This window comes from Hyla sarda, chromosome 1, assembly GCF_029499605.1.
Source record: "Hyla sarda isolate aHylSar1 chromosome 1, aHylSar1.hap1, whole genome shotgun sequence".
Classification (NCBI taxonomy): domain Eukaryota; kingdom Metazoa; phylum Chordata; class Amphibia; order Anura; family Hylidae; genus Hyla; species Hyla sarda.
Window position 1 is genome coordinate 382075313 of NC_079189.1, and position 27102 is coordinate 382102414.

At 40.7% G+C, this 27102-nt stretch overlaps 1 protein-coding gene across 9 annotated transcripts in view; it reads left to right on the forward strand.

Annotated features, from left to right (window-relative positions):
- Positions 1-27102, forward strand: part of AOPEP (aminopeptidase O (putative)) — a 697195-nt gene that overhangs the window by 251268 nt on the left and 418825 nt on the right. For all 9 annotated transcript variants that reach the window (XM_056524681.1, XM_056524688.1, XM_056524672.1 and 6 more), the window contains one exon: positions 18432-18621. In XM_056524681.1, the coding sequence (XP_056380656.1) occupies positions 18432-18621 (190 nt within the window). The remainder of the gene's footprint in view (positions 1-18431; positions 18622-27102) is intronic.

Consider the following 27102-nt stretch of genomic DNA (forward strand, 5'->3'; position numbering starts at 1 on the left):
TCATGGCCCACCCCCTCAATACAAGTCTATGGGAGGGGGCGTGGCGGTCATCACGCCCCCTGCCAAAGACTTGCATTAAGGGGGCGGACCGTGATGTCACGGGGGGAGGAGCCATGGTGTCACGCTGCTCCGTCCTCTGTATCGCACAGAGTGAACTCGCTCTGTGCAGTAATGATAGCACGGTGCTGCAGCGGCGATCCCGAGGGTCCCCAGCAGCGGGACCCCGGCAATCTGACATCTTGTCCCCTATCCTTTGGATAGGGGATAAGATGTCTAGGGGCGGAGTACGCCTTTAAGGCCAAAATGGGCTTGGTCCTTAAGGGGTTAAAGGGATGATCTGTATTTCATTAATTAGATTGCATTATATAGAAAATAACTAATATACCTTTGACCCAAGGACAAACCTTGGGTCACTAATACCCTTATTTTTATTCCCACCCCCTAAAACTTAACTTTTATTTATTTGTATCAATTAATAATATTGTTTACTGTGATCCAAAAAGATTAAAAACCTGACCTCCTTGTGTGTTATAATTGTATTAGTTATATATCTAAAAGCTAATGAGCTATCTCAGTGCATTCATAGACAGCCAGTGGTCTGCAGTGCCACTGGTTAATGAATCACACACAGGAGGTTATTTAAAAGCTGATAGTGCCCCCTCTACATGTTTCGTTGCCACAGCAACGTCTTCAGGAGGGAAACGGGCATCAACCTGTATGGCCGACTAGCTGGTTATTTATGGACCGATAAATTTATGGATTCGATAAATTTGCCTGGATCAAAGACATTAACATGTTTGCAAGAAAGGTTGCACTCCATAAATGGCACGCACAACAGAATTCTGATGCCCGATCCCTTTTAAAAAGGGATGAAGAAACACGCAATAACCTTAACTAACTTTGGTTGGAGACCGAAGGTCATCAGCTTCAGTTTACAGCCCCATTCACTGATCTCAAACCAAAGTCGCAGATGACTCCCCATTTTTCAGTTTCTAAATGTTGAAATGTTTGCGGCACTAGTGACTCAAGATATAGAAAACATTCGCCCAAAGGCAAATATGGAGATGAATAACGTACTCCAAGATGAACAACAGGCATTAAAAAATCTTAAGGCTGATGATACGATAGTGATCAAGCCCTCAGATAAAGGGGGCAACTTTGTCATTATGGACAAAACACAATATGTGGACATAGTGATGACACTTCTCTCGGACAGAGAGAAAATAGGAAGTTTTAACATAAGATCCCACACAAATATATTTGGATGCCTTTAGGAGCCTGTTGAGTGAAGCAGGGAGTAAATTGCTTGTCTAAGAACAAGAATTGAAATTTATGTACAACCCTCACTCCACATTAGCCACCTTCTATGCGTTACCCAAAACTCACAAATCAACCAACCCCATTAGGGGACACCCAATTGTGCTGGGCAATGACTGCCTAACACAAAAGGGGCAAGTATGTATTTGGATTTAGTTTTTGCACCCTTTGTCACCTCACTACCATCACACTTACGCAACACCAAGGATACACTTAATAAGATTCAGGACATCACTGTCACATTGTTTATGATTTTGGCCAGCCTAGACGTGGAAAGTTTGTATAGTAACATCCAACACGAGCTAGGCCTAATAGCCATCAGGCATTTTTGAGCACTAGGAGCACTTATTTTGCGGAGCACAATTACTTTGTTTATGCATTTTTGGATTTTGTTTTCAAACACAACTACTTTCTTTTTAATGGTAAGCACTATCACCAGACACAAGGCACAGCTATGGGGGCTTTGTGTGCACCTAATTATGCAAATTTATTTTTGGGGTGGTGGGAGGACACTGTTGTTTTTGATGACACATTGAACCACTACACAGAGCACATTTTATTTTGGGGACATTATATTGATGACGTCCTCATTTTGTGAGAGGGATTTATTTTCTGATTTTGTCACTGCACTGAATTATAATGAGATAGGCATGGCTTCCACCTATCAGATCAGAGGTTGGGAGATCAACTTCTTGGATCTTCACATTTATGTGGATGGGGATCACAAGCTACAAACAACAATTTATAGGAAACCTACATCAGTTAACTCGCTACTGCACTATGATAGCTAGCATCCGGGAGTATACCAGTTGGCCAGTATCTGAGAGCCAAACGCAACTGTTCGGATGAGACATCATTTCAAAGGGAGAGTAAGGAACTATATAATCATTTTCGACAGAGAGGGTATCCGAGGAGACATTTGAAGTCAGCCTATCACAGGGAAGTAGAAAGGGAGAGGAAGAATCTTCTTGGCGAACAACCAAGGGGATATGGATGTAATAGCATCCCCTCTCAACAAAAGATTTGCTGCATCGGTACATATGATGGACATACAGATGCCATCATGCAAATTTTATGTTGCCATTGGCATATGCTATCAGGGGATTCTGATGTAGCTAATGCAGTAGGCAGAAAACCGAGTGTGACTTTTTGTCAGGGATCCAATTTGAAAGAATTATTGGTGAGGAGTCATTTCTCACAGGGAAATGAACCCCCTAGTTGGCTGAGGAGCAAAACAACTGGCTCGTTCAGCTGTGGACAATGTAGTATTGCCCATACTTACCTAAGATGAAGAAGTTCATCAACCCAGTGGACCATCGGGAGTTTGAAATCAGACAATATATCAATTGTAAGTCTAGGAACATCATATATATTGCCCAAAGCTTTATGTGGGTATAACCACACAGGAATTTAGGAGACAGATCTGCCGACACCTTAGTAACATCAGGCTGGGGGCAGACACACCTGTGGCAAGACACACGCATGCAATGCATGGAGGCAGATTGCAGGATCTGAAGTTTTGGGGATTGTGCCAACTAAAACTAGGCCCAAGAAAGGGCAATCTTGATAATATCCTCCTTAGGGAGGAAGCAAAAAGGATTTATAGGTTGAAAAGTCTGTCCCCCAATGGTCTGAATGAAGGTTTTTCCTTCACAGCGTTTCTATAAGAAGTTGCGACAATGTTATAAGTGTGACATAATATATACCCGAAAAAGTAGTAGATTTCTAAATAAAAGTTGCCGTCTAAAGTTTTTTTTACTCTGTTATGGACTAGCCCTAATAAAAAAGACCCTATGGTAAGGAAACACAGGATGCCATAGGGGATCACACATACTTAGAAGTTTTAACGGGAGAAGACTGACTGTCTCCCTAGGAAGTATGTGAGCATAGCCTAGGATCACACTCACCTTACACCATCAGCATTAGGATCATCAAGTGCATATAGAATAAGGTTACGGCTATTCTAAAAAGTGACCATGTATGATGGATATTGATGATAATCCAGATTTATGACTGAATAGTGGGAATATTTATGTGACGTGATGATTATGGGGAACCGGCTTTATATGATATATCATGGGACGGAAGAGTCTATGAACACATGTGTTGTAGTTCTAAGTATTATGTATTAACATCTAGCAGTTAGTTCCATGGTTGTCTTGACCTTATGGATGTAGTGATACAACAAATCCATACAATGTAGTGAGACAAGTAATCCATGTCATGCAGTAAGTGATAGGAGATATCCATGATGGTAAATAATGAATAATAAATATCATATGTGATGCGACCATATAATGGGAGCCTTACAGTGTAACAGTACCCATTATACCAAGACAATGCCAAAGGTAATGTTGTCTTATGCTGAAATTACGGTATACAATAAATTCTTCCATTGTGGGTGGAAATTGCTTGCCAACTGGCATCTTGATAAGATGTGAATTGGCTATGCAATAAATACTGCATGAATAAAGTGAAGCATGGAGATAAATGAGCCTTCCAGTATCAGTATGAAAATGAGTGATCACACAAATGTCTATAACATCAGCCCAGCACGATGAAGTGCCGTCTGAGATCATGTGCGCAGGCGCGGGGGCAGAAGATGGTCCGGGAACAAAGCGCATGCGCGAAGATGGAAGGACGCATCAGCAAATACAGGGCAACGCGTCATGAGGCACATGCTGATGAGGTATCAGGAAGTCACTGGATAATTGGCGGATCCTAAGAAATAGATGACTGGAATGAAGAAGGTGATAGGAGAATCAGGTGAGTCCAATAATGTGGACAAAAAGCCGACTATGGATTGGCCAGAGTGATGTTTGGGGCGGCCCCGGCACACACGTTAGGTCCATAAATAACCAGCTAGTCGGCCACACAGGTTGATGCCCGTTTCCCTCCTGAAGACGTTGCTGTGGCAACGAAACATGTAGAGGGGTCATTATCAGCTTTTAAATAACCTCCTGTGTGTGATTCATTAACCAGTGGCACTGCAGACCACTGGCTGTCTATGAATACACTGAGATTGCTCTCTAGCTTTTAGTCATACAACTAATACAGTTATAAAACACACAAGGAGGTCAGGTTTTTAATCTCTTTAGATCACAGTAAACAATATTATTAATTGATACAAATAAATAAAAGTTAAGTTTTAGGGGATGGGAATAAAAATAAGGGTATTAGTGACCCAGGGTTTGTCCTTGGGTCAAAGATGTGTTTTGTAAAATTGACCCTGACCCATTCTGGGGTAAAAAGTTGTTGTTTTTTTTGAAAATAAATAATGTCCCAGGTTTATTAGAAAGACATAATTCCTAGACAGTGTAGACATACACTATATAGTCTAAGAATAATGCAGATTTGACACAATGGCTCAGGCTTCTTGATAAATCTGTTGTATTCTTAAATGGACACTTTCAATAAAACACATTTTTGCTATTGCACTCCCTATGGTAAATAAAAATTTCTAATATACTTTGGTAAAAAAAAAAAATGAAGTTTTCTATGTTTTATTTGTGCTTAAAAAAGCTCAAGAGCACATTTTCCCCCATCTTATACACAGACTTAGGACCGAAGTCCAAACACAGGAAGTGCAGCCTGGAGTGCTGAGGGTGTGTGTCCAACCAACAGCATATGGCAGTTAAGTGTGAGAGGAGCTATGATTGGATAAGGCTGGACACACCCCCCTCAGCACTCCAGGCTGCACTTTCTGTGTTTGGACCTCAGTCCTAAGTCTGTGTATAAGATGGGGGGGAAATGTGCTCTTGAGCTTTTTTAAGCACAAATAAAACATAGAAAACGTCTTTTTTTTTTTTTTTAAACAAAGTATATTAGAAATATTTTTTATTTACCATAAGGAGTGCAATAGCAAAATGTATTTTAATCAGAGTTACCCTTTAAACTGTATAGTCTATGTGTAGATCATGTTAGCTTGCCATTTGGCTTAAATCGGTTTTACCACTAAGATAAACTTGTCTAAACTGATTTGTTATGTGAAAAATATATATAGTTCCATATGACCGACATTGTAAAGATAACTTGTGGACTAAGAAGAAGTGTTACCAAAAGATAACTCCCAATAATAATAATAATGTAATTCTCTTCAAACCTTGTGATTTAGAAATTTTGAAGCATCTACAACCTTGTTGGAATTGGCATTGTTTTATATTAAAGCATAAGAAATACCTAAAATAAATAATACAATATAACCACATTAAATAAAATATAATAGGAGTAAACCTTGATTTTGAGCCCAGTTGGTAGTCAATAAAAGTAACTTTCAGGAAGAAATGTAATGTATTCAGACTCCTTTTATGCAAACCTACGGAGTGTGTGGCTTATATGCAGCCTAGAAAAATAGATGAGGCAAATGCTTTTAAATATCTATTATTGTAGACTATGAAATATATCCAGAGTGTGTGTTTGTCCTGGAAAATGAAAATGCGCTTTACAGGGGTACTCCAGTGAAAAACTTTTTGCTAGGGGGATTTTCTCCTACTCTGGAAAGTGCTTAAAATGGACAGAGATGTCAGCAGAGAGCACTGTGCTCGTGATGTCAACAGAGAGCTCTGTGTTCCAAAAATAAAAGAATTTCCCCTTTAAGGCATTTTTAAATGTTAAAGGGGTATTCCAGGAAAAAACGTTTTTCTATATATCAACTGGCTCCAGAAAGCTAAACAGATTTGTAAATTACTTCTATTAAAAAATCTTAATCCTTTCAATAATTATCAGCTGCTGAAGTTGAGTTATTGTTTTCTGTCTGGCAACAGTGCTCTCTGCTGACATCTCTGCTTGTCTCAGAACTGCACAGAGTAGAAGATATTTGCTATGGGGATTTGCTTCTTAACTGGGCGTTTCCCGAGACACGTGTCATCAGAGACAACTTAGCCAGAAAAGAACAACTCAACTTCATCAGCTCATAAGTATTGAAAGGATTAAGATTTTTTAATAGAAGTAATTTACAAATCTGTTTAACTTTCTGGAGCCAGTTGATATATATATAAAAAAGTTTTTTCCTGGATAACCCCTTTAACCCCTTAAGGACAATGGATATACTCCTACGCCCCCGTTTCCTTAAGGAGTCCTTAAGGACCGAGGACGTAGGTGTACGTCCTGTCCATTCCCGGCCCCCCGCCGCTAGCCGGAGGGGAGCCGGTGCCCGATGCCTGCTGAAATAGTTCAGCAGGCATCGCGTCATATCGCCCAGGGGGGTCATTATGCCCCCCCCCCATGTCGGCAATGGCTGCAGATCGCTGGACAATTCAGTCCAGCAATCTGCGGCGATTCCGGGTCAATCGGATCTCCAGTGACCGGTGACCCGGAATTACTGGCTGATCGGGGCCATCAGAGACGGCCCCGAACAGCCATTGCCAGCTGGGGTGAGGTGGCACTGGTGCCACCTCACGATCGCCCTGATTCATCGGCCGGTTTACCGGCCGACCAATCAGGGCACCTGCTGCGGGTGTCACTCCCGCAACCCGCTCCACCCCTCTTCCGGAGGACGTGAGTTGGTGCAGGAAGAAGACCCCTGGAGCTGGGGACCCCGATCCCCAGCATCAATGTTGGGATCGGGGCCCCAGGAGCAGCGGCGACGGCGAGGGACTGACCTGTGTCCCGGAGCAGCAGCAGGTGGTGAGTGACAGCCTCCTGCTGTTGCTTAGTAACAGCTCCCAGCATGCAAAAAGGGCATGCTGGGAGCTGTAGTTATGCAACAGCAGGAGGCAGACCACCACAACTCCCAGCATTCCCTTATGGGCATGCTGGGACTTATAGTTTTGCAACAGCTGGAGGCACATTTTTTCTATGGAAAAGTGTACCTTCAGCTGTTGTATAACTACAACTCCCAGCTTGCACAAACAGCTAAAGTGCATGCTGGGAGTTGTAGTGGTGCATCTGCTGGTTGCATAACTGCAACTCGCAGCTTGCCCGTTGGCTGTCGGTCCAGCTGTTGCACAACTACAACTCCCAGCATGTACGGTCTATCAGTGCATGCTGAGAGTTGTAGTTTTGCAACAGCTGAAGGCACACTGAGTTAAGTAGCAAACCAGTGTGTCTCCAGCTGTTGCATAACTACAATCCCCAGCATCCCCAGCCAAAGTAGTATGCCTCCATCTGTTGCATAACTACAAGATGCAGCATGCCCTTCCGCTGTCCGTACATGCTGGGGGTTGTAGCTTTTGCAACAGCTGAAGGCACACTGGTTGCAAAACACTGAGTTTGTTACCAAACTCTGTGTTTCGCAACCAGTGTGCCTCCAGCTGTTGCAAAACTACAACTCCCAGCATGCACTGATAGACCGTACATGCTGGGAGTTGTAGTTGTGCAACAGCTGGATGTTTCTCCCCCCCCCCCAATGTGAATGTACAGGATACACTCACATGGGCGGAGGTTTACAGTAAGTATCCGGCTGCAAGTTTGAGCTGCGGCAAATTTTCTGCCGCAGCTCAAACTGCCAGCGAGAAACTACTGTGAACCCCCGCCCGTGCGACTGTACCCTAAAAACTCTACACTAACAAAAAATTTAATAAAAAGTAAAAAACGCTACTTATACACATGCCCCTACACAGCCACCCCCCCTCCCCTCCCCAATAAAAATGAAAAACGTCTGGTTCGCCACTGTTTCCAAAACGGAGCCTCCAGCTGTTGCAAAACTACAACTCCCAGCATGCACTGATAGACCGTACATGCTGGGAGTTGTAGTTTTGCAACAGCTGGATGTTCTCCCCCCCCCCCCCCCCCAATGTGAATGTACAGGGTACACTCACATGGGCGGAGGTTTATAGTAAGTATCCGGCTGCAAGTTTGAGCTGCGGCAAATTTTCTGCCGCAGCTCAAACTGCCAGCAAGAAACTACTGTGAACCCCTGCCCGTGCGACTGTACCCTAAAAACACTAATAAAATAAAAAGTAAAAAACACTACATATACACATACCCCTACACAGCCCCCCCCCCCCTCCACTCCCCAATAAAAATGAAAAATGTCTGGTACTCCACGGTTTCCAAAACGGAGCCTCCAGCTGTTGCAAAACAACTACTCCCAGTATTGCCAGATAGCCACTGACTGTCTAGGCATGCTGGGAGTTTTACAACAGCTGGAGGTACCCTGTTTGGGAATCACTGGCGTAGAATCCCCCTATGTCCACCCCTATGCAAGTCCCTAATTTAGGCCTCAAATGCGCATGGCGCTCTCACTTTGGAGCCCTGTCGTATTTCAAGGCAACAGTTTAGGGTCACATATGGGGTATCGCCGTACTCGGGAGAAATTGTGTTACAAATTTTGGGGGGTATTTTCTGCTATTACCCTTTTTAAAAATTTAAAATTTTTGGGAAACCAAGCATTTTAGGTAAAAAAAAAAAATATATATATTTTTTTACATATGCAAAAGTCGTGAAACACCTGTGGGGTATAAAGGTTCACATTACCCCTTGTTACGTTCCCCGAGGGGTCTAGTTTCCAAAATGGTATGCCATGTGTTTATTTTTTTTTTTTTTTTGCTGTTCTGGCACCATAGGGGCTTCCTGAATGCGGCATGCCCCCAGAGCAAAATTTGCTTTCAAAAAGCCAAATGTGACTCCTTCTCTTCTGAGACCTGTAGTGCACCAGCAGAGCACTTTTCACCCCCATATGGGGTGTTTTCTGAATTGGGAAAAATTGGGCTTCAAATTTTGTGGGGTATTTTCTGCTATTACCCTTTTTAAAAATGTAAAATTTTGGGGAAACCAAGCATTTTAGGTAAAAAAAAAAAAATTTTTTCACATATGCAAAAGTCGTGAATCGCCTGTGGGGTATTAAGGTTCACTTTACCCCTTGTTACGTTCCCTGAGGGGTCTAGTTTCCAAAATGGTATGCCATGTGTTTTTTTTTTTTTGCTGTCCTGGCACCATAGGGGCTTCCTAAAGGTGACATGCCACCCGAAAACCATTTGTCGCTCCTTCCCTTCTGAGCCCTCTACTGCGCCCGCTGAACAATTAACATAGACATATGAGGTAAGTCCTTACTCAATAGAAATTGGGTTTCAAATACAAGTAAAAATTTTCTCCCTTTTACCCCTTGCAAAAATTCTAAAATTGGGTCTACAAGAACATGCGAGTGTAAAAAATGAAGATTTTGAATTTTCTCCTTCACTTTGCTGCTATTCCTGTAAAACACCAAAAGGGTTAATACACTTACTGAATGTCATTTTGAATACTTTGGGGGGTGTAGTTTTTATAATGGGGTCTTTTATGGGGTATTTCTAATATGAAGACCCTTCATATCCACTTCAAAACTGAACTGGTCCCTGAAAAATAGTGAGTTTGAAAATTTTGTGAAAAATTTCAAAATTGCTGCTGAACTTTGAAGCCCTCTGGTGTAGACATATTGAGGGACATTTATCAATGTTTGCTTATGTATTCTTTTTTTTAGTAATTTTTTCCTTACTTTTTTTTTGCTTATGTGCGACCTATTTATCAACTGGTTTCAGCCTGTTGATAATTATCTTTCACGTAAGCAATTTTTCCTTTTTTACTTTGGTAGTAGCTTTTTCTGCTCCATGTTTGAGCTGGAGTAAATTTAGTAAATTTTTAACGCTGTTGCGACTTTTTTTGCGCAGTTGCGACTGTCGCAGTTAATAAATACCTGACTACCCGTAGTCCATTTTAAAATTATTACTACATAGTAAATTTTAGGAAAACTTGCTTTTCTCGCTTTCCAGTCAAAATGTCGCACGAAAAATCGCGTAGTCGCAGTTGCGACAATTTTGCGACAATTATAGTAAAGAAAACCTGACTAAACCCGTTGATAAATGTCCATAATTGTATATGTGAACCAAAAAAAAATTATTTTGAATATCCATTTTCCTTACAAGCAGAGAGCTTCAAAGTTAGAAAAATGCTAAATTTTCATTTTTTTCATCAAATTTGGGGATTTTTCACCAAGAAAGGATGCAAGTTACCACAAAATTTTACCACTAAGTTAAAGTAGAATATGTCACGAAAAAATTATCTCGGAATCAGAATTATAACTAAAAGCATTCCAGAGTTATTAATGTTTAAAGTGACAGTGGTCAGATTTGCAAAAAACGCTCTGGTCCTTAAGGTGTAAAATGGCCTGGTCCTTAAGGGGTTAAATATGAAACAGGCAGGTAAAATTGATTTTTGTTAGGAACAGGCAGAGTACATATTGCCATTCAAATGCAATGCTGTTATACAGATAATATCTGTACTCACCCTGTCCTGGCAGCCAAGTATTAGTCACTAAACCACTGAAATAGTAGAACATGTAATAGTGTAAAAGTGTTTGTCTTGGAACCCTGTCACAATTTACCTGTACATTTACGTGTTCTCTGTGGAATATTTCTTATGCGGTGCTGGTTTATTAGGTATCATGTGTCTTATTAATACCTTGCCAAGAGGTGACAATTGAGCTAGCGGTATGCGTGGAATGTTTTTTACAAGGTGCATGTCTGCAGTTGTCTTTCTGTGTTTGTAAAATCATGCTCTGGTCACATCTATGTGAGGAAAAAAAAAAACATCACAGGTCTACATATTGACAAACTGTAGTATTCTATTTTGTCTCTTTCAAAAATAATAATGTGGTGCTGGGGGGATAGAAAAGAAAAACTCCTCTAGTCCTTGTCCCCCACAGCTCCCATTCCTCTTTGTCTCTCCCCCAATCTACTCTTTGTTCTTTTTCTGAGACAAATACTTGGGCTGGATCTCCTGGCTCAGTCCGTCACTGGCCACATACTCAGGACTCGGAAGGAAGAAAATGGGAAAAGATCAGAAGACTGGACGAGAATAACGGGAGCTGCCCAGCAGGGGGACGGGGGCTAGGGTAAGTATGGTTATTTTTTCTGTTTTCCCCGACCGCAGCATGATATTATTATAATTTAAAAAAAAAATATTGGATAACCCCTTTATAAATAGAGTGGTTAACCCCTTAAGGACTTCAGTTTTTGCATTTTGTTTTTTTCCTCCTTACCTTTTAAAAATTATAACCCTTTGAATTTTTCACCTAAAATCCATATCATGGCTTATTTTTGCACCACCACTTCTACTTTGCAGTGACATTAGTCATTTTACCCAAAAAATCCCCGGCGGAACAGGAAAAAAAGCATTATGCGACAATATAGAAGAAAATACGAATTTTGCACATTTTGAAGAGTTTTGTTTCCTTTGGATAGGGGATAAGATGTCTAGGGGCGGAGTACCCCTTTAAGGGGTTAATTTTTGATACTTTGCATATCCTGGGAGTTAAATCCATAAGACAAAAGCAAGCTGATAACGGGGCTGGGACAGAGGTTGTCAAAACTGAAATTAATGGAAAACCAAAGTTCCCATTCACTTTGAATGGTGTCTGTTAGGGTTTCCATTAGATGTCCGTTATTTCGCAAGATTATATTGGAGAAAAAAAACTCTCATGCAGGGTTTTTATCTCCACTGAACTCCATAACCAAACACTGAGGTGTTATAGCCTAAGTGCTTGAAATCGTTTAACCCCTTAAGAACCAAGCCCATTTTGTCCTTAAAGGAGTAGTCCAGTGGTGACTCAGTGGTGAGCAACTTATCCCCTATCCTAAGGATAGGGGATAAGTTGCAGATTTTGGGGGGGTCCGACCGCTGGGGCCCCCTGCGATCTCCTGTACGGAGCCCCAACAACCCGCGGGAAGGGGGCGTGTCGACCTCCGCACGAGGCGGCGGCCGACACGCCCCCTCAATACAACTCTATGGCAGAGCCGAAGCGCTGCCTTCGGCAATCTCCGGCTCTGCCATAGAGATGTATTGAGGGGGCGTGTCGGCCGCCGCCTCGTGCGGGGGTCGACACCCGCTATCTCGGCGGAGAGCCGGGGCCCCGTACAGAGAGATCGCAGGGGGCCCCAGCGGTCGGATCCCCCGCGATCTCAAACTTATCCCCTATCCTTAGGATAGGGGATAAGTTTTTCACCACTGGACTACCCCTTTAAGAACCAGAGCGTTTTTTGCACATCTGACCACTGTCACTTTAAACATTAATAACTCTGGGATGCTTTTAGTTATCATTCTGATTCCGAGATAGTTTTTTCGTGACATATTCTACTTTAACATAGTGGTAAATTTTTGTGGTAACTTGCATCCTTTCTTGGTGAAAAATCCCAAAATTTGATGAAAATTTTGAAAATGTTGCATTTTTCTAACTCTGAAGCTTTCTGCTTGTAAGGAAAATGTATATTACAAATATTTTTTTTTTCACATATACAATATGTCTACTTTATGTTTGCATCATAAAATTGATGAGTTTTTACTTTTGGAAGACATCAGAAGGCTTCAAAGTTCAGCAGCAATTTTCCAATTTTTCACAACATTTTCAAACTCACTATTTTTCAGGGACCAGTTCAGGTTTGAAGTGGATTTGAAGGGTCTTCATATTAGAAATACCCCACAAATGACCCCATTATAAAAACTGCACCCCCCCCCCCCCCAAAGTATTCAAAATTACATTCAGTCAGCGTTTTAACCCTTTAGGTGTTTCACAGGAATAGCAGCAAAGTGAAGGAGAAAATTGACAATCTTCATTTTTTACACTCGCATGTTCTTGTAGACCCAATTTTTGAATTTTTACAAGGGGTAAAAGGAAAAAAATTATACTTATATTTGTAGCCCAATTTCTCTTGAGAAAGCGCATACCTCATATGTCTATGTAAAGTGATCGGCGGGCGCAGTAGAGCGCTCAGACGGGAAGGAGCGACAAGGGGATTTTGGAGAGAACGTTTTTCTGAAATGGTTTTTGGGGGGCATGTTGCATTTAGGAAGCCCCTATGGTGCCAGAACAGCAAAAAAAAACACATGGCATACCATTTTGGAAACTAGACCCCTTGAGGAACGTAACACGTAATAAAGTGAGCCTTAATACCCCACAGGTGTTTCACGACTTTTGCATATGTAAAAAAAAAAAAAATATTTCACTAAAATGTGTGTTTCCCCCCAAATTTCACATTTTTGCAAGGATTAATAGCAGAAAATACCCCCCAAAATGTGTAACCCCATCTCTTCTGAGTATGGAGGTACCCCATAAGTTGACCTGAAGTGCACTACTGGCGAACTACAATGCACAGAAAAGGAGTAGTCATATTTGGCTTTTTGAGAGCAAATTTTGCTAAATTTTGCTAAAAAAAAAAAAAAAAACACATGGCATACCATTTTGGAAACTAGACCCCTTGAGGAACATACCAAGGGGTAAAGCGAGCATTTACCCCCCCACTGGTGTCTGACAGATCTTTGGAACAGTGGGCTGTACAAAAGTTTTCATTTTCACGGACCACTGTTCCAAAGATCTGTCAGACACCTGTGGGCGGTAAATTCTCACTGCACCCCTCATTACATTCCGTGAGGGGTGTAGTTTCCGAAATGGGGTCACATGTGGGGTTTTTTTTTTTTGCGTTTGTCAAAACCGCTGTAACAATCAGCCACCCCTGTGCAAATCAGAGCGTCCCCAGAGCACTTTGTGCCCACATATGGGGTATCTCCGTACTCAGGAGAAATTGCATTACAAATTTTGGGGGGCTTTTTTCCCTTTTACCTCTTGTGAAAATGTAAAGTATGGGGCAACACCAGCATGTTAGTGTAAAAAATAAAATTTTGGTGTAGACCCCAACATTTCCTTTTCATGAAGGGTTAAAGGAGAAATAGCCCCCCAAACCTTGTAACGTAATTTCTCCCGAGTACGGCGATATGTGGCCCCATATGTGGCCCTAAACTGTTTCCTTGAAATACGACAGGGCTCCAAAGTGAGAGAGCGCCATGTGCATTTGAGGCCTAAATTAGGGACTTGCATAGGGGTGGACATAAGGGTATTCTACGCCAGTGATTCCCACACAGGGTGCCTCCAGCTGTTGCAAAACTCCCAGCATGCTTGGACAGTCAATGGCTGTCCGGCAATACTGGGAGTTGCTGTTTTGCAACAGCTGGAGGCTCTGCTTTGGAAACAGTGGCGTACCAGACGTTCTTATGGGGGGGGGGGGGATACTGTGTAGGGGTATGTGCATATGTAGTGTTTTTAACTTTTTATTTTATTTTGTGGTAGTGTAGTGTAGTGTTTTTAGGGTACAGTCACACAGACGGGGGATTACAGCGAGTCTCCCAGCGCAAAATTTGCTGCATCTCAAACTTGCAGCGAGAAACCCACTGTAAAACCCTCGCCCATGTGAATGTACCCTGTACATTCACAGGGGGGGTGCACCAGCTGTTGCAAAACCACAACTCCCAGTATGCATGGTCTGTTATAGAGTTATAGTTTTGCAACAGCTGGAGGCACACAGGTTAGGAAACACTGAGTTAGAAACAGACAATGTTTCCCAACCAGTGTGTCTCCAGTTGTTGCAAAATTACAACTCTCAACATGCACTGACTGTTCAGGCATACTGGGAGTTGTAGTTTGGCAACATCTGAAGGGCCAGATGTTGCTGAACTAAAACTCCCAGCATGCCTGGACAGTCAGTGCATGCTGGGAGTTGTAGTTTTGCAACAGCTGGAAGAGCACAGAATGGAGACCATTATACAATGGTCTCCAAACTGGGGCCCTCCAGGAGTTGCTAAACTACAACTCCCAGCATGTCCAGACAGCCAAAGGCTGTCTAGGCATGCTGGGAGTTGTAGTTTTCAGACTCCTAGAAGCAGCAGTGAAGATCTTCACTGCTGCCTCTGAGGACCATGTACTTACCTGTCGGTCCCGCCGCTGTTCGTCCATGTGGCCGGTCCCACCGCTGCTCCAGGTAAGGTCGCCGCTCCCCGCGTGTTCCCCCCCCTAAGCCGCAGGTCCCCCGCAGCCATCTTTCCCCGTTCTGCCTGGCTTCCAGGGGAGGGCAGTGCGGGGGATCTGAACTTTCACCCCAGGTCACTGTGATTGGTCCACAGGGACCAATCACAGTGATCGCTGACCAGGACCATCAATGGATGGTCCTGGGGGGTGAAGCAGAAGTTGTCTCCTGCTGGAAACAGCGGGACTTCTGCTGGTTAACCCGTGCGATGCTGCGCATCGCCTGGTTAACTGAATGTCATTTATAAACGTCGGGATGCGCGAACGCACTGCACAACCCGGCGTTTATATATGACATTCTGCGGGAAGGGGTTAATGGTTTACAGAAATGGTGACAGGTAGCAAGCTTTTTAGACCCTCAGGCATGGTTTAACACTCAGTTTGAAAATGTATCTATTAATACAATCCTTTAACCAGCATAAAAAAAAAATGCATATTGCACATCAACGGAGAATATAGACACTTGAGAACCTCTGTACCAAAACATATACATATGGACTCGGGATAGGGCATCGGCTTTGCCTAGCAATTGACCCACCCTGTGTTCAACCCTGAACTTGAAATTCTGCAAGGACAAAAACCACCTGGTGATCTTGGCATTTTTGTCCTTGGCTTAAGGGGTGAATGATCCGTCACGAGATGAAACTTCCTCCCCAACAGATAATAGCGGAGAGACTCGAGTGCCCACTTAATGGCCAGGCACTCTCTCTTCACTACACTATACCTGGTCTCGGCCGGGGTCAATTTGCGGCTGAGAAAGACAACGGGATACTCTTTTCCCCGTTGACCACCTGGGAGAATACAGTCTACCTCAGAGGCATCGGTCTGTACACAAATTCCCTTTTGAAGTCTGGTGTCACCATCACCGGAGACCCACATAGGGCCGACTTCAAAGCGGAAAACACCTGTTCTGCCTGTTTGTTCCAATGCACCATTATGGACTTGCGTCCCTTCAGGAGGTCTGTTAAGGGTGCAGCCACCGTAGCAAAATGGGGGATGAATCTCATATAGTAATCCACCATTCCCAGAAACGACTTCACCTATCGGGTAGTGACAGGTCGTGGCCAATTCTGAATGTCCTCTATTTTGTTTACCTTGGGTTTGACAACTCCATGCCCAATGATATACCCCAGGTATTTGGTCTCTTCTAACCCTATGGCCCATTTTTTGGGGTTAGCAGTTAACCCGGCCTTCCTAAGGGAGTCTACCACTGCCTGCACTTTTGGAAGGTGACTTTCCCAGTCTGTACTGTGAATGATGATATTGTCCACATAGACTGAGGCATACCAACGATGTGGCCAGAGTACAATATCCATTAGCCTTTGAAACGTAGTGGGAGCGCCATGTAGACCAAAGGGTAACACCTTGTACTGGAATAAACCTTCTGGTGTGGCAAAGGCTGTTTTCTCTTTGGCAGCCTCTGTCAAGGGTACCTGCCAGTACCCTTTTGTGAGGTCCAAAACAGAAAAATACAGAGCCTGTCCTAGCTTCTCAATAAGCTCATCAACTCGGGGCATGGGATATGCATCAAACTTGGAAACCTTGGAGACCATTGCCAGTAAGAGCTGTCCCGGATTGGCTTTCCAGCCATACTACAGTGTCAGTCTGCATCGCAATACAGACACTGGACAATTATCTGCTCTTACTTCACCAAAGCCAGGAGCCTTGGTGACATATACCGACCATCAACCACAATGCCCTTCATCTTCTCACAATATATATGTTTAATATGTACCCCTGCTATACCCACAATGATAAACTCATGCCTTAGGGTAGGTTTACACATAGCATATACACTGTGTATATAACGCTGTGGAAAATACGCAGCATATTTTGCTACACAGGGCTTCTTCACCACAGCGATGTGTTCGCAGTGAGGTTTTAAGGCAATACAGTCTCGTCAGCACGCTGGGCCCGCTTTCAAACCTCACTGCGCACACAGGACTGCAGTAGAGATGCCTTGTGTGTCTGCTCATAGCAAAATACGCTGCGTATTATCCGCTGCCTGGCAGATTACTTGCAGCATGAAATACGCAGCGTATATGCTGCATGTGACCCTACCCTTGTACTTAAAAAGAGCAAAACCTATACAAACATGTTAATTTGATTGCACATTTTTCTATTAAAATAGTCACCTGTTTTGAAAATGTTATTGCTTCGCTTTCTTCTTTTTTGTAATGGAATGCATGTTTACACTTATCACCACTTTCATGTGATTATGCATCTGACAATGGTTTCTGCAACTAAAAGGTTTACTTAGATGCAGACCAGGCATCTATGCTTGCAGGCACGAACTGATTGATAAACTCGTAAATATCTTTCTACACATTACACAACAACTCTAAATTCACACAATCACAAAAGTTCACACCTGCAAGCACCTTCATAAATCTTCGCTTTTGCATTTTCTGGACATTATTCTCTAGCAGTTACCATTGTCTGTATGTCTTCTATTACAATTGGTAAGAAAAGACTGTATCATGCCTCAATGTATGCTGTATTAAAGGGGTATTCCAGAATTTTTTTTTTTTTTTTTTATATATCTAGTAGAATACCCTTTTAAGCTGGCTGTACACATTCCATAACTGCTGGCTAAACCCACCATGTTTTTTAGGCAGGATTCATCAGGCATCTAATGTGCATGCGGGCCTCCCAGCTCATGTTAGAGCTCAACTGCCTGATACTTGTTGCCAGGACCATAATTCACCAACATACATGCTTGGCTGAGGGTCAGACACCATGACACCTTTGATCAACTGACAGAGGGCTATTGATTTTTAAATCCACATTGACCAGAAAGAAGAGGCCTATCTGAAGGATAAGCCATAAATAAGTCACAAAAAACATTTAGTTGTGCTTTTTTTGCACAAGCTGTTCATCATTATGCAAGTGTATACTGTAAGGCATAAGAACTGTATTAATGTTAAGTGAAGTAGCTGGGGAAGATTAAAATCCGATTCTAATGGTGTAGACTAAAACTAGAAAACAGATTTATATATATATTTTATTATTATTATTAATAAATATTTTTTTTTAAGTGCATAACACAATATAGACAAAACTGTCTTGCCTTCTTCCTGACATTCTATTATTAGCATAGATTGTTAAATCTTCTGGAAACAATATAAGACATATATGCATTGCTCAAGCTTTGATTACATTTTTTTTAAATTAAACTTTGTATATAGTGAGTTTGTACTTATGTTACAAAACTGCTTGTCAGAACCTGGCATTCATATGTGAATGATAATAGGACAAAGCTAATAAAGAGGTAATAATAGATGAAACATTCATGCTGCAACAAGTTAATGCCTAATATGTTATTTGCTTTTTATATTTTTTGACCCAGCCCTCACATCATCTACCTGTCTGAAAGTGTGCTGTCTGGAAGAAATCAGCTCTGCATTTCACGTGTCTGCCATGAAATTGCACATGCTTGGTTTGGGTTAGCCATTGGTGCACGCGATTGGACTGAAGAATGGATAAGTGAAGGATTTGCTACACATCTCGAAGATGTATTCTTAGCAAAAGTCCTGAAGGTAATAGCAGCAATTCTAATGCTTATGTGCAACAAACCCTATTGCAATAAAGCCTTGTTAAATCAAATAGTGGTTATAGGTTTATGATTTTAAACAGTTTTTCCTTGTTATAATCATATAAATAAGTTTTAAATTATTGGGTACATTTTATGTATTTGTCCCCTTTTGCAGGTTTAACCCCTTAACGACAATTGACGTAAATGTAGGTCATGGTGCTGTGGTACTTATCGCACCATGGCGTACATTAACGCTCCGCCATGACCACGAACACCGGACCGGTGCTCACTTCATGTGCAGCAGGTCCTGGCTGCTATCATTAACCCCTCAGATGCCGTGATCAATACAGATCACGGCATCTGTGACAGTGCGGTGCTTTAAATGGATGATCGGATCGCCTGCAGCGCTGCCGCAGCCATCCGATCATCCAGCATGGCAGCCGGAGGTCCCCTCACCTGGCTCTGGCCTTCTCTCGGGGTCTTCTGCTCTGGTCTGAGATCGAGCAGAAGATGACCGATAATACTGATCAGTGCTATGTCCTTTGCATAGCGCTGCACAGTATTAGCAATCAAATTGTAAAAATGAAGGTAAAAAAAAAAAAAAGTTTAATTTGAAAACATTTGAAAAATCCCCTCCTCAATAAAAATTTTAAATGTCATTTTTTACCATTTTACCCCCATAAAGTGTAAAAAAAAAAAAATGTATACACATATTTGGTATTGCCGTATGCATAAATGTTTTAACATTAAAATATAATGTTATTGATCCAGTACGGTGTACGGCGTGAACGTAAAAAAAAAAAATACGCAAAATTGCTGCTTTTTTGTCACATTTTATAAAAAAATTGTAATAATAAAAATGTGTAAAAGTTTTATAAACACAATTGTGGTATCAATAAAAAGTAAAGATGATGGCACAAAAAATAAGCCCTCATACTGCCGCTTATATGGAAAAATGAAAAAGTTATAGGTTGTCAAAATAGAAGGATTTTAAAGATACTAATTTGGTTAAAAAAATTGCGATTTTTTATAAGCACAATAATAATAGAAAAGTATATAATCATGGGTATCATTTTAATCGTATTGACCCACAGAATAAAGAAAACATGTCATTTTTACCGTAAATTGTATGTCGTGAAAACAAAACTTCCAAAATTTGCTAAATTGCGGTTTTCTTTTTAATTTCCCCACACAAATAGTATTTTTTGGGTTGCTTCATGAATTTTATGGTAAAATGAGTGATGTCAATACGCAGGAAAACTAGTCACGCAAAAAACAAGCCCTCATACCTGTCTGTGGATGACAATATAATTGAGTTACGATTTTTAGAAGACGAGGAGGAAAAAACGAAAATGCTAAAATAAAATTGGCCTGGTCCTTAAAGGGGTTATCCAGGAAAAAAACTTTTTTTAATATATCAACTGGCTCCAGAAAGTTAAACAGATTTGTAAATTATATAGATAAAATGGAGAGGCTCCTGTCTGTCTGACCGTCACTGAAGACCCGAGCAACCCAACAAACACCTATACCTAAGGTGTAAAAATACGGAAAATATGTTGAAAGAAAATGGGGCTCAAAGGTCAAAGATATTTGGTTTAAAATAATAATTAATATTTATTAATATATAATAATAATGGATTAAGTAGGGAATGTACAGGGCCCTTGTACTCCCCTAAATAATTTCAATAATACAAAATATAAAATATAATAAAAACAACAATAAATATAATATCACAACTGTAAAAATATTGTGCGACTTGAGCCTGTAATATCAATATAGTACGGTAGTCTTATAATCAATATAATTATGTAGAACAAAAATTCTCAAAGCAAATGTTCATTCAATTTCTTCTGTTTTCAGTGATCCTCAATATAAGGCAGATACAATGTAACAGCTGCAGCTACAGTTACTCAATTGATGTAATTATTAGTGTTGCTCGCGAATATTCGCAATTCGAATATTATTCGCGAATATCGCATATTCGCGAATTCGCGAATTTCGCGAATATAGCGCTATATATTCGTAATTACGAATATTCGTTTTTTTTTTTTTTTTTTTTTTTCTTCACAGTACACATCACAGTGATCATCCCTCTCTGCTTCCAGCTTGTGTGGTGTAAAGAAGGCTGTGATACTACTGTGTGAGACTGACGTGCGAAAATTCGCATATACAAAAATTCGCATATGTGAAAATTAGCATATGCTATTTTTCGCATATGCGAATTTACGCGCGTGTTAATTTTGTATATGCCAATATTCACATATGGTAATTTTCGCATACGCGCAATATTCGCATACGCGAAAATAAAACGAGAATATGCGAATATTCGCGAATATATGACGAATATTCGTACATATATTCGCGAATATTCGCGAATTCGAATATGGCCTATGCCGCTCAACACTAGTAATTATGCAATGTATCTTTCCAGACAGTGATAACTCCATCCAAAAGATGCAAAGTAACACTCAATGGTCAGTAGCAAGTTCAATTGACAGTCAATCAAGATCACTCCTTATGAATCTCTGTGCATATCGCACATTAAAAAAATCATATTAAATAGGCCAATTTGCAATATGCTCCATGAAATGCTCACCGATCCCGGGGTACCATGGATCACCCTTGTATGTAGTCCTGTATGCCGGCTGTATAGGATGTTTCGCCAGGTTCCTTGCCTGAGGCAAGGGCCCTGTACATTCCCTATTTAATCCATTATTATTCTATATTAATAAATATTAATTATTATTTTAAACCAAATATCTTTGACCTTTGAGCCCCATTTTCTTTCAACAGATTTGTAAATTACTTCTATTAGAAAATATTAATCCTTTCAGTACTTATGAGCTGCTAAAGTTGAGTTGTTCTTTTCTGTCTAAGTGCTCTCTGATGACACCTGTCTCGGGAACCACCCAGTTTAGAAGCAAATCCCCATAGCAAGCCTCTTCTACTCTGTGCAGTTCCCGAGACAAGCAGAGATGTCAGCAGAGAACACTGTTGCCAGACAGAAAACAACAACTCAACTTTAGCAGCTGATAATTATTGAAAGGATTAAGATTTTTTTAATAGAAGTAATTTACAAATCTGCAAGGTAGAGAAAAAGATGGCACTCACCCACTTCAAAGGACTTGTAAAGGTGACTTTAATCCACAACAGTCATCCAAAAGTGCATGTGCATAGCAGTGTTCAGCAAACAGGCAGGTAAAGGCAGGCAAAGACGCCGAGAGACCCAACCTGCACGCTGGGTCTCCCGGCGTCTTTGCCTGCCTTTACCTGCCTGTTTGCTGAACACTGCTATGCACATGCACTTTTGGATGACTGTTGTGGATTAAAGTCACCTTTACAAGTCCTTTGAAGTGGGTGAATGCCATCTTTTTCTCTACCTTGCATTTTTGGAAGTTTTCTGCCATTTTCTGTGAGATTGAGCACCACCCCTAGGACTGTATTCACACTGCACCCAGTTGCGGGTTTTGTTCACTCCTTGCACAGTAGTGCCGGATAGTGTTTCTTTCTGGTTTTACTCTAATTTACAAATCTGTTTAACTATCTGGAGCCAGAAGTTTTTTCCTGGAATACCCCTTTAACCCCTTAACGGCGCAGGACGTATATAACACTATAACACTGCAAAAGAAAGTAAAAAAAAAGTGTTAATAAAGGTCATTTAACCCCTTCCCTAATAAAAGTTTGAATCACCCCCCTTTTCCCATAAAAAAAAAATAGTGTAAATAAAAATAAATAAACATATGTGGTATTGCCGCGTGCGTAAATGTCCGAACTATAAAAATATATTATTAATTAAACCGCAAGGTCAATGGCGTACGCGCACAAAAATTCCAAAGTCCAAAATAGCGTATTTTTGGTCACTTTTTATACCATTAAAAAATAAATAAAAAGTGATCAAAAAGTCCGATAAAAACAAAAATCATACCGATAAAAACTTCAGATCACGGCGCAAAAAAGTGAGTCCTCATACCGCCCTGTACGTGGAAAAATAAAAAAAAGTTATAGGGGTCAGAAGATGACATTTTTAAACGTATAAATTTTCCTGCATGTAGTTATGATTTTTTCCAGAAGTGCGACAAAATCAAACCTATATAAGTAGGGAATCATTTTAACCGTATGGACCTGCAGAATAAAGATAATATATCATTTATACCGAAAAATGTACTACGTAGAAACGGAAGCCCCCAAAAGTTACAAAATGGCGTTTTTTCTTTGATTTTGTCACACAATGATTTTTTTTTCCGTTTCGCCGTGAATTTTTGGGTAAAATGACTAATGTCACTGCAAAGTAGAATTGGTGATGCAAAAAATAAGCCATAATATGGATTTTTAGGTGGAAAATTGAAAGGGTTATGTTTTTTAAAAGGTAAAGAAGAAAAAACGAAAGTGCAAAAACTGAGAAACCCTGAGTCCTTAAGGGGTTAAGATCAAAATGGGCTTGGTCCTTAAGGGGTTAAAGAGAATGTATCATGAAGTTAATTTTAGTTTAAGAAATTACATTTTAGTTTTGTGCTTAGAGGATCGCCTAGAGGATGCAGGCAAAGCCTGTACTCGGACTTAAAAAATTGGAAAAAAATATGTTAATGATGCCTTACAGTGAGCAACCCAAAGTCCAAAATTGCGGATTTTTGGTTACATTGCATTTCAGAGAAAAGGAATAAGATTTATTTTCAATTTCCCCCCTCAAATAGTATTTTTTTGATTGTGCCATACATTTCATGGTAAAATAAAGGGTGTCATTACAAAGTACAATTGTTGTGCAAAAAACAAGCCCTCCTATGGGTCTGTGGAAGGAAAAATAAGAGTTATTAAGCTCATGTGCCACTTTTTCGAACATGTGTGACTATGTCGGAAAGTCACTCACCAACTAATGTTTTAAGATGCAGCTCATGCCTCATCGTATTCGTGAGGTGCACCAGTAATAATAACTATCCCCCTTTTTTTTTTATCTCTAATGGTGTAGTCATTTATTGTTATTTTACATTATATTTTATTTTATGTTATATATTTATATTATATATTATATTAAACTTTCCTTGGGGTTGCCATGCTGGAAGAATACACTTCCTACCTGCATTATCTATGTGGATAGTGAAGTAGTGTATGTGTGCGCACTTTATGTCAGAGATATTGCAATGAACATGTGAGCATCTATAAACTATTACAGTCTTTAGGAAAGAGACAAACTTATGGTAAATGGTAGATTGCTTTAATAGGCCTCTAAAAGTATAAAGTACAGCACTTTTGAACACCTGCATAGTAACTGAATGTAGTATATGAAAAGTTATAGTGAATCTATTATTCGAAAATACAGTCTGCTCTGCAGTCTTTGTGAGAGCTTTATAAAAACCTGTGCAGAGAAAAAGTTGATCAGTTGCCCACAGTAATTTATCTGCACATGGTTTGATAAATCTCCCCGTTTATCTTTTAGAGCAGGAAGAGCTAAGCTGATTGTTTTTTCCATAGTATGTTTTATTAAAGTTTTACACAGGAGAATAAGAAAACATAACAGAGCATAACAATGCCATAGGTGTAGTAGTGAGAAACAAAACGTACCGCCAATGACAGGGTCTGACCTACCAAGTGGTGTAGCAAACCGTATATCATTACATAGAAAACATCCACCTGTTACGATCATAGTAATGCACTATAAGTATCAGTAGCAATAGGTAGAGAATATCATGGATGGGAGAAACAAGCTGCCATGGCGGAAGGGCATATACACCCGGCATGTTATCACATTAATGAGCTAAGCTGATTGTTATATAGTTTTGTGGAAAAAGATTCAGGATAATCTTTGCTCATTCTGGGTCTGGGAATCCATTGGGTGTTCTTTATCAGTTGTCTTTGTATGTAAAACTTTCAATGCAAAATAGTTGTTACTAGTGTTGCTCACGAATATTCGCAATACGAATTTTATTCGCGAATATCGCATATTCGCGAATATAGCGCTATATATTCGTAATTACAAATATTCATTTTTTTTTTTTTTCACAGTACACATCACAGTGATCACCCCTCTCTGCTTCCAGCTTGTGTGGTGTAAAGAAGGCTCTTTAAAGTCTGTGGGAGACTGGCGTGCGAATTTTCGCATATGCGAAAATTAGCATATGCTAAATTTCGCATATGCGAATGTTTGTTCTAATTTTTGTATATGCTAATTTTCGCATATGTTATTTTCGCATACGCGAATTTTTGCATATGCGAAAATAAAACGAGAATATTACGAATATGCGAATAATCGCGAATATATGACGAATATTCGTCCATATATTTGCGAATATTCGCAAATTCAAATATGGCCTATGCCGCTCAACACTAGTTGTTACACATACAGTGAGGATCAAAAGTTTGGGCACCCCAGGTAAAAATTTGTGCATAAAATGTGCATAAAGAAGCCAAGGAAAGATGGAAAAATCTCCAAAAGGCATCAAATTACAGATTAGACATTCTTATAATATGTCACCAAAAGTTAGATTTTAATCCATCATTTACACTTTCAAAATAACAGAAAACAAAAAATGGCATCTGCAAAAGTTTGGGTACCCTGCAGAGTTAATATCTTGTACTGCTCCCTTTGGCAAGTATCACAGCTTGTAAATGCTTTTTGTAGCCAGCCAAGAGTCTTTCAATTCTAGTTTGAGGTATCTTTGCCCATTCTTCCTTACAAAAGTCTTCCAGTTCTTTGAGATTTCTGGGCTGTCTGTCACGCACTGCTCTTTTAAGGTCTATCCATAGATTTTCAATTATGTTGAGGTCAGGAGATTGTGAAGGCCATGGCAAAACCTCCAGTTTACGCCTCTTGATGTAATCCCCCTGTGGATTTTGAGGTGTGTTTAGGATCATTATCCATTTGTAGAAGCCATCCTCTCTTTAACTTCAGCTTTTTCACAGATGGCATCAAGTTAGCATCCAAAATTTGCTGAAATTTTATTGAATCCATGTTTCCTTCTACTCGTGAGATGTTCCCTGTGCCACTGGCTGCAATAAAACCCCAAAGCATGATTGATCCACCCCCATGCTTAACAGTTGGACAGAGGTTATTCTCCTTAGATTCTGTTCCCCTTCTTCTTCAAACGTACCTTTGCTCATTCCGGCCAAAAAGTTAAATTTTAACCTCATCGGTCCACAGAACTTGTTTCCAAAATGCATCAGGCTTGTCTATATGTTCATTTGCAAAGTTCAAATACTGATTTTTGTGGTGAGGACGTAGAAGAGGTTTTCTTCTAATGACTCTTCCATGAAGACCATATTTGTAGAGGTATCTCTTTATAGTGGAATAGTGTACCATAACTCCAGTGTCTGCCAGATCTTTCTGGAGGGATTGTGCAGTCAAACGTGGGTTTTGAATTGTTTTTCTCACAATCCTGCGAGCTGTTCTGTCTGATATTTTTCTTGGTCTTCCAGATCTTGCTTTAACTTCCACTGTTCCTGATAACTGCCATTTCTTAATTACATTCTGAACAGAGGATATTGACATCTGAAAACGTTTTGCTATCTTCTTATAGCCTTCTCCAGCTTTGTGAGAATCAACTATTTTCAGTTTCAGATTTCTAGACAACTGCTTAGAAGAACCCATGGTTCTGATTGTTGGGGCAAGGTCAGATCAGTCTGGGCATTTAAAACCTTTGAGGTTGACATCACCTGGTCTTCCCAGATGATGATTGAGAACAATCCATGACACTTGCAGGTCTCAGCTTTGCAAAGGGGGCAGTGCATGCTATAAATTCTGCAGGGTGCCCAAACTTATGCAGATGCCCTTTTTTTGTCTTCTGTTATTTTGAAAGTGTAAATGATGGAAATAAAATGCACATTAATAAAAAATGTTTACCTGGGGTACCCAAACTTTTGATCCCCACTGTATAATGAAAATTGCACATGTAATGAAAATTGTCCAAAATACTCCATTCCCATGATCAGAGCTCTTTCCCATTCTTCTAGAGTACCATTAGAAAGTCAATAGGGCTCTAAACAGGCTTAAAGGGGTATTCTGGCCTTAGACATCTTATCCCCTATACAACATGTCTCGGGAGCAGCGCCGGGGGCTGCACCAAGATCGTGGGTGTCCCAACGGCAGCACCCCTGCAATCAGACATCTTATTCTTTGGATAGGGGATAAGATGTCTAAGGCCGGAATACCCCTTTAAGCTGAGGGGGAAAAAAGTTATAAAGCTATAAAAAGCTTACAGACCACTGTAGTCATTTATTTTCACTGTTTGTATAAACAGTATGGATAAAATAAGTGGTACAATACTTGAGCAGAAGTTAATACATATGCAACCACTGCATAGTCCTGACCCAATGTTACGGTGATATGCTCCCCTACTCATGAACACAGGACTAGTGTTACGTTATGCGCTCTGGCCGTGAGCGCATGGTCCCCTTACCTGCTGTAGCCCCAGTCCATCACTCTCCGGGTGTTTCTCCTGCCTCCGCCTCTGCTCCGGTGCACGTGTCCCCGTCCCCTAGGGCGCACGCATGCCG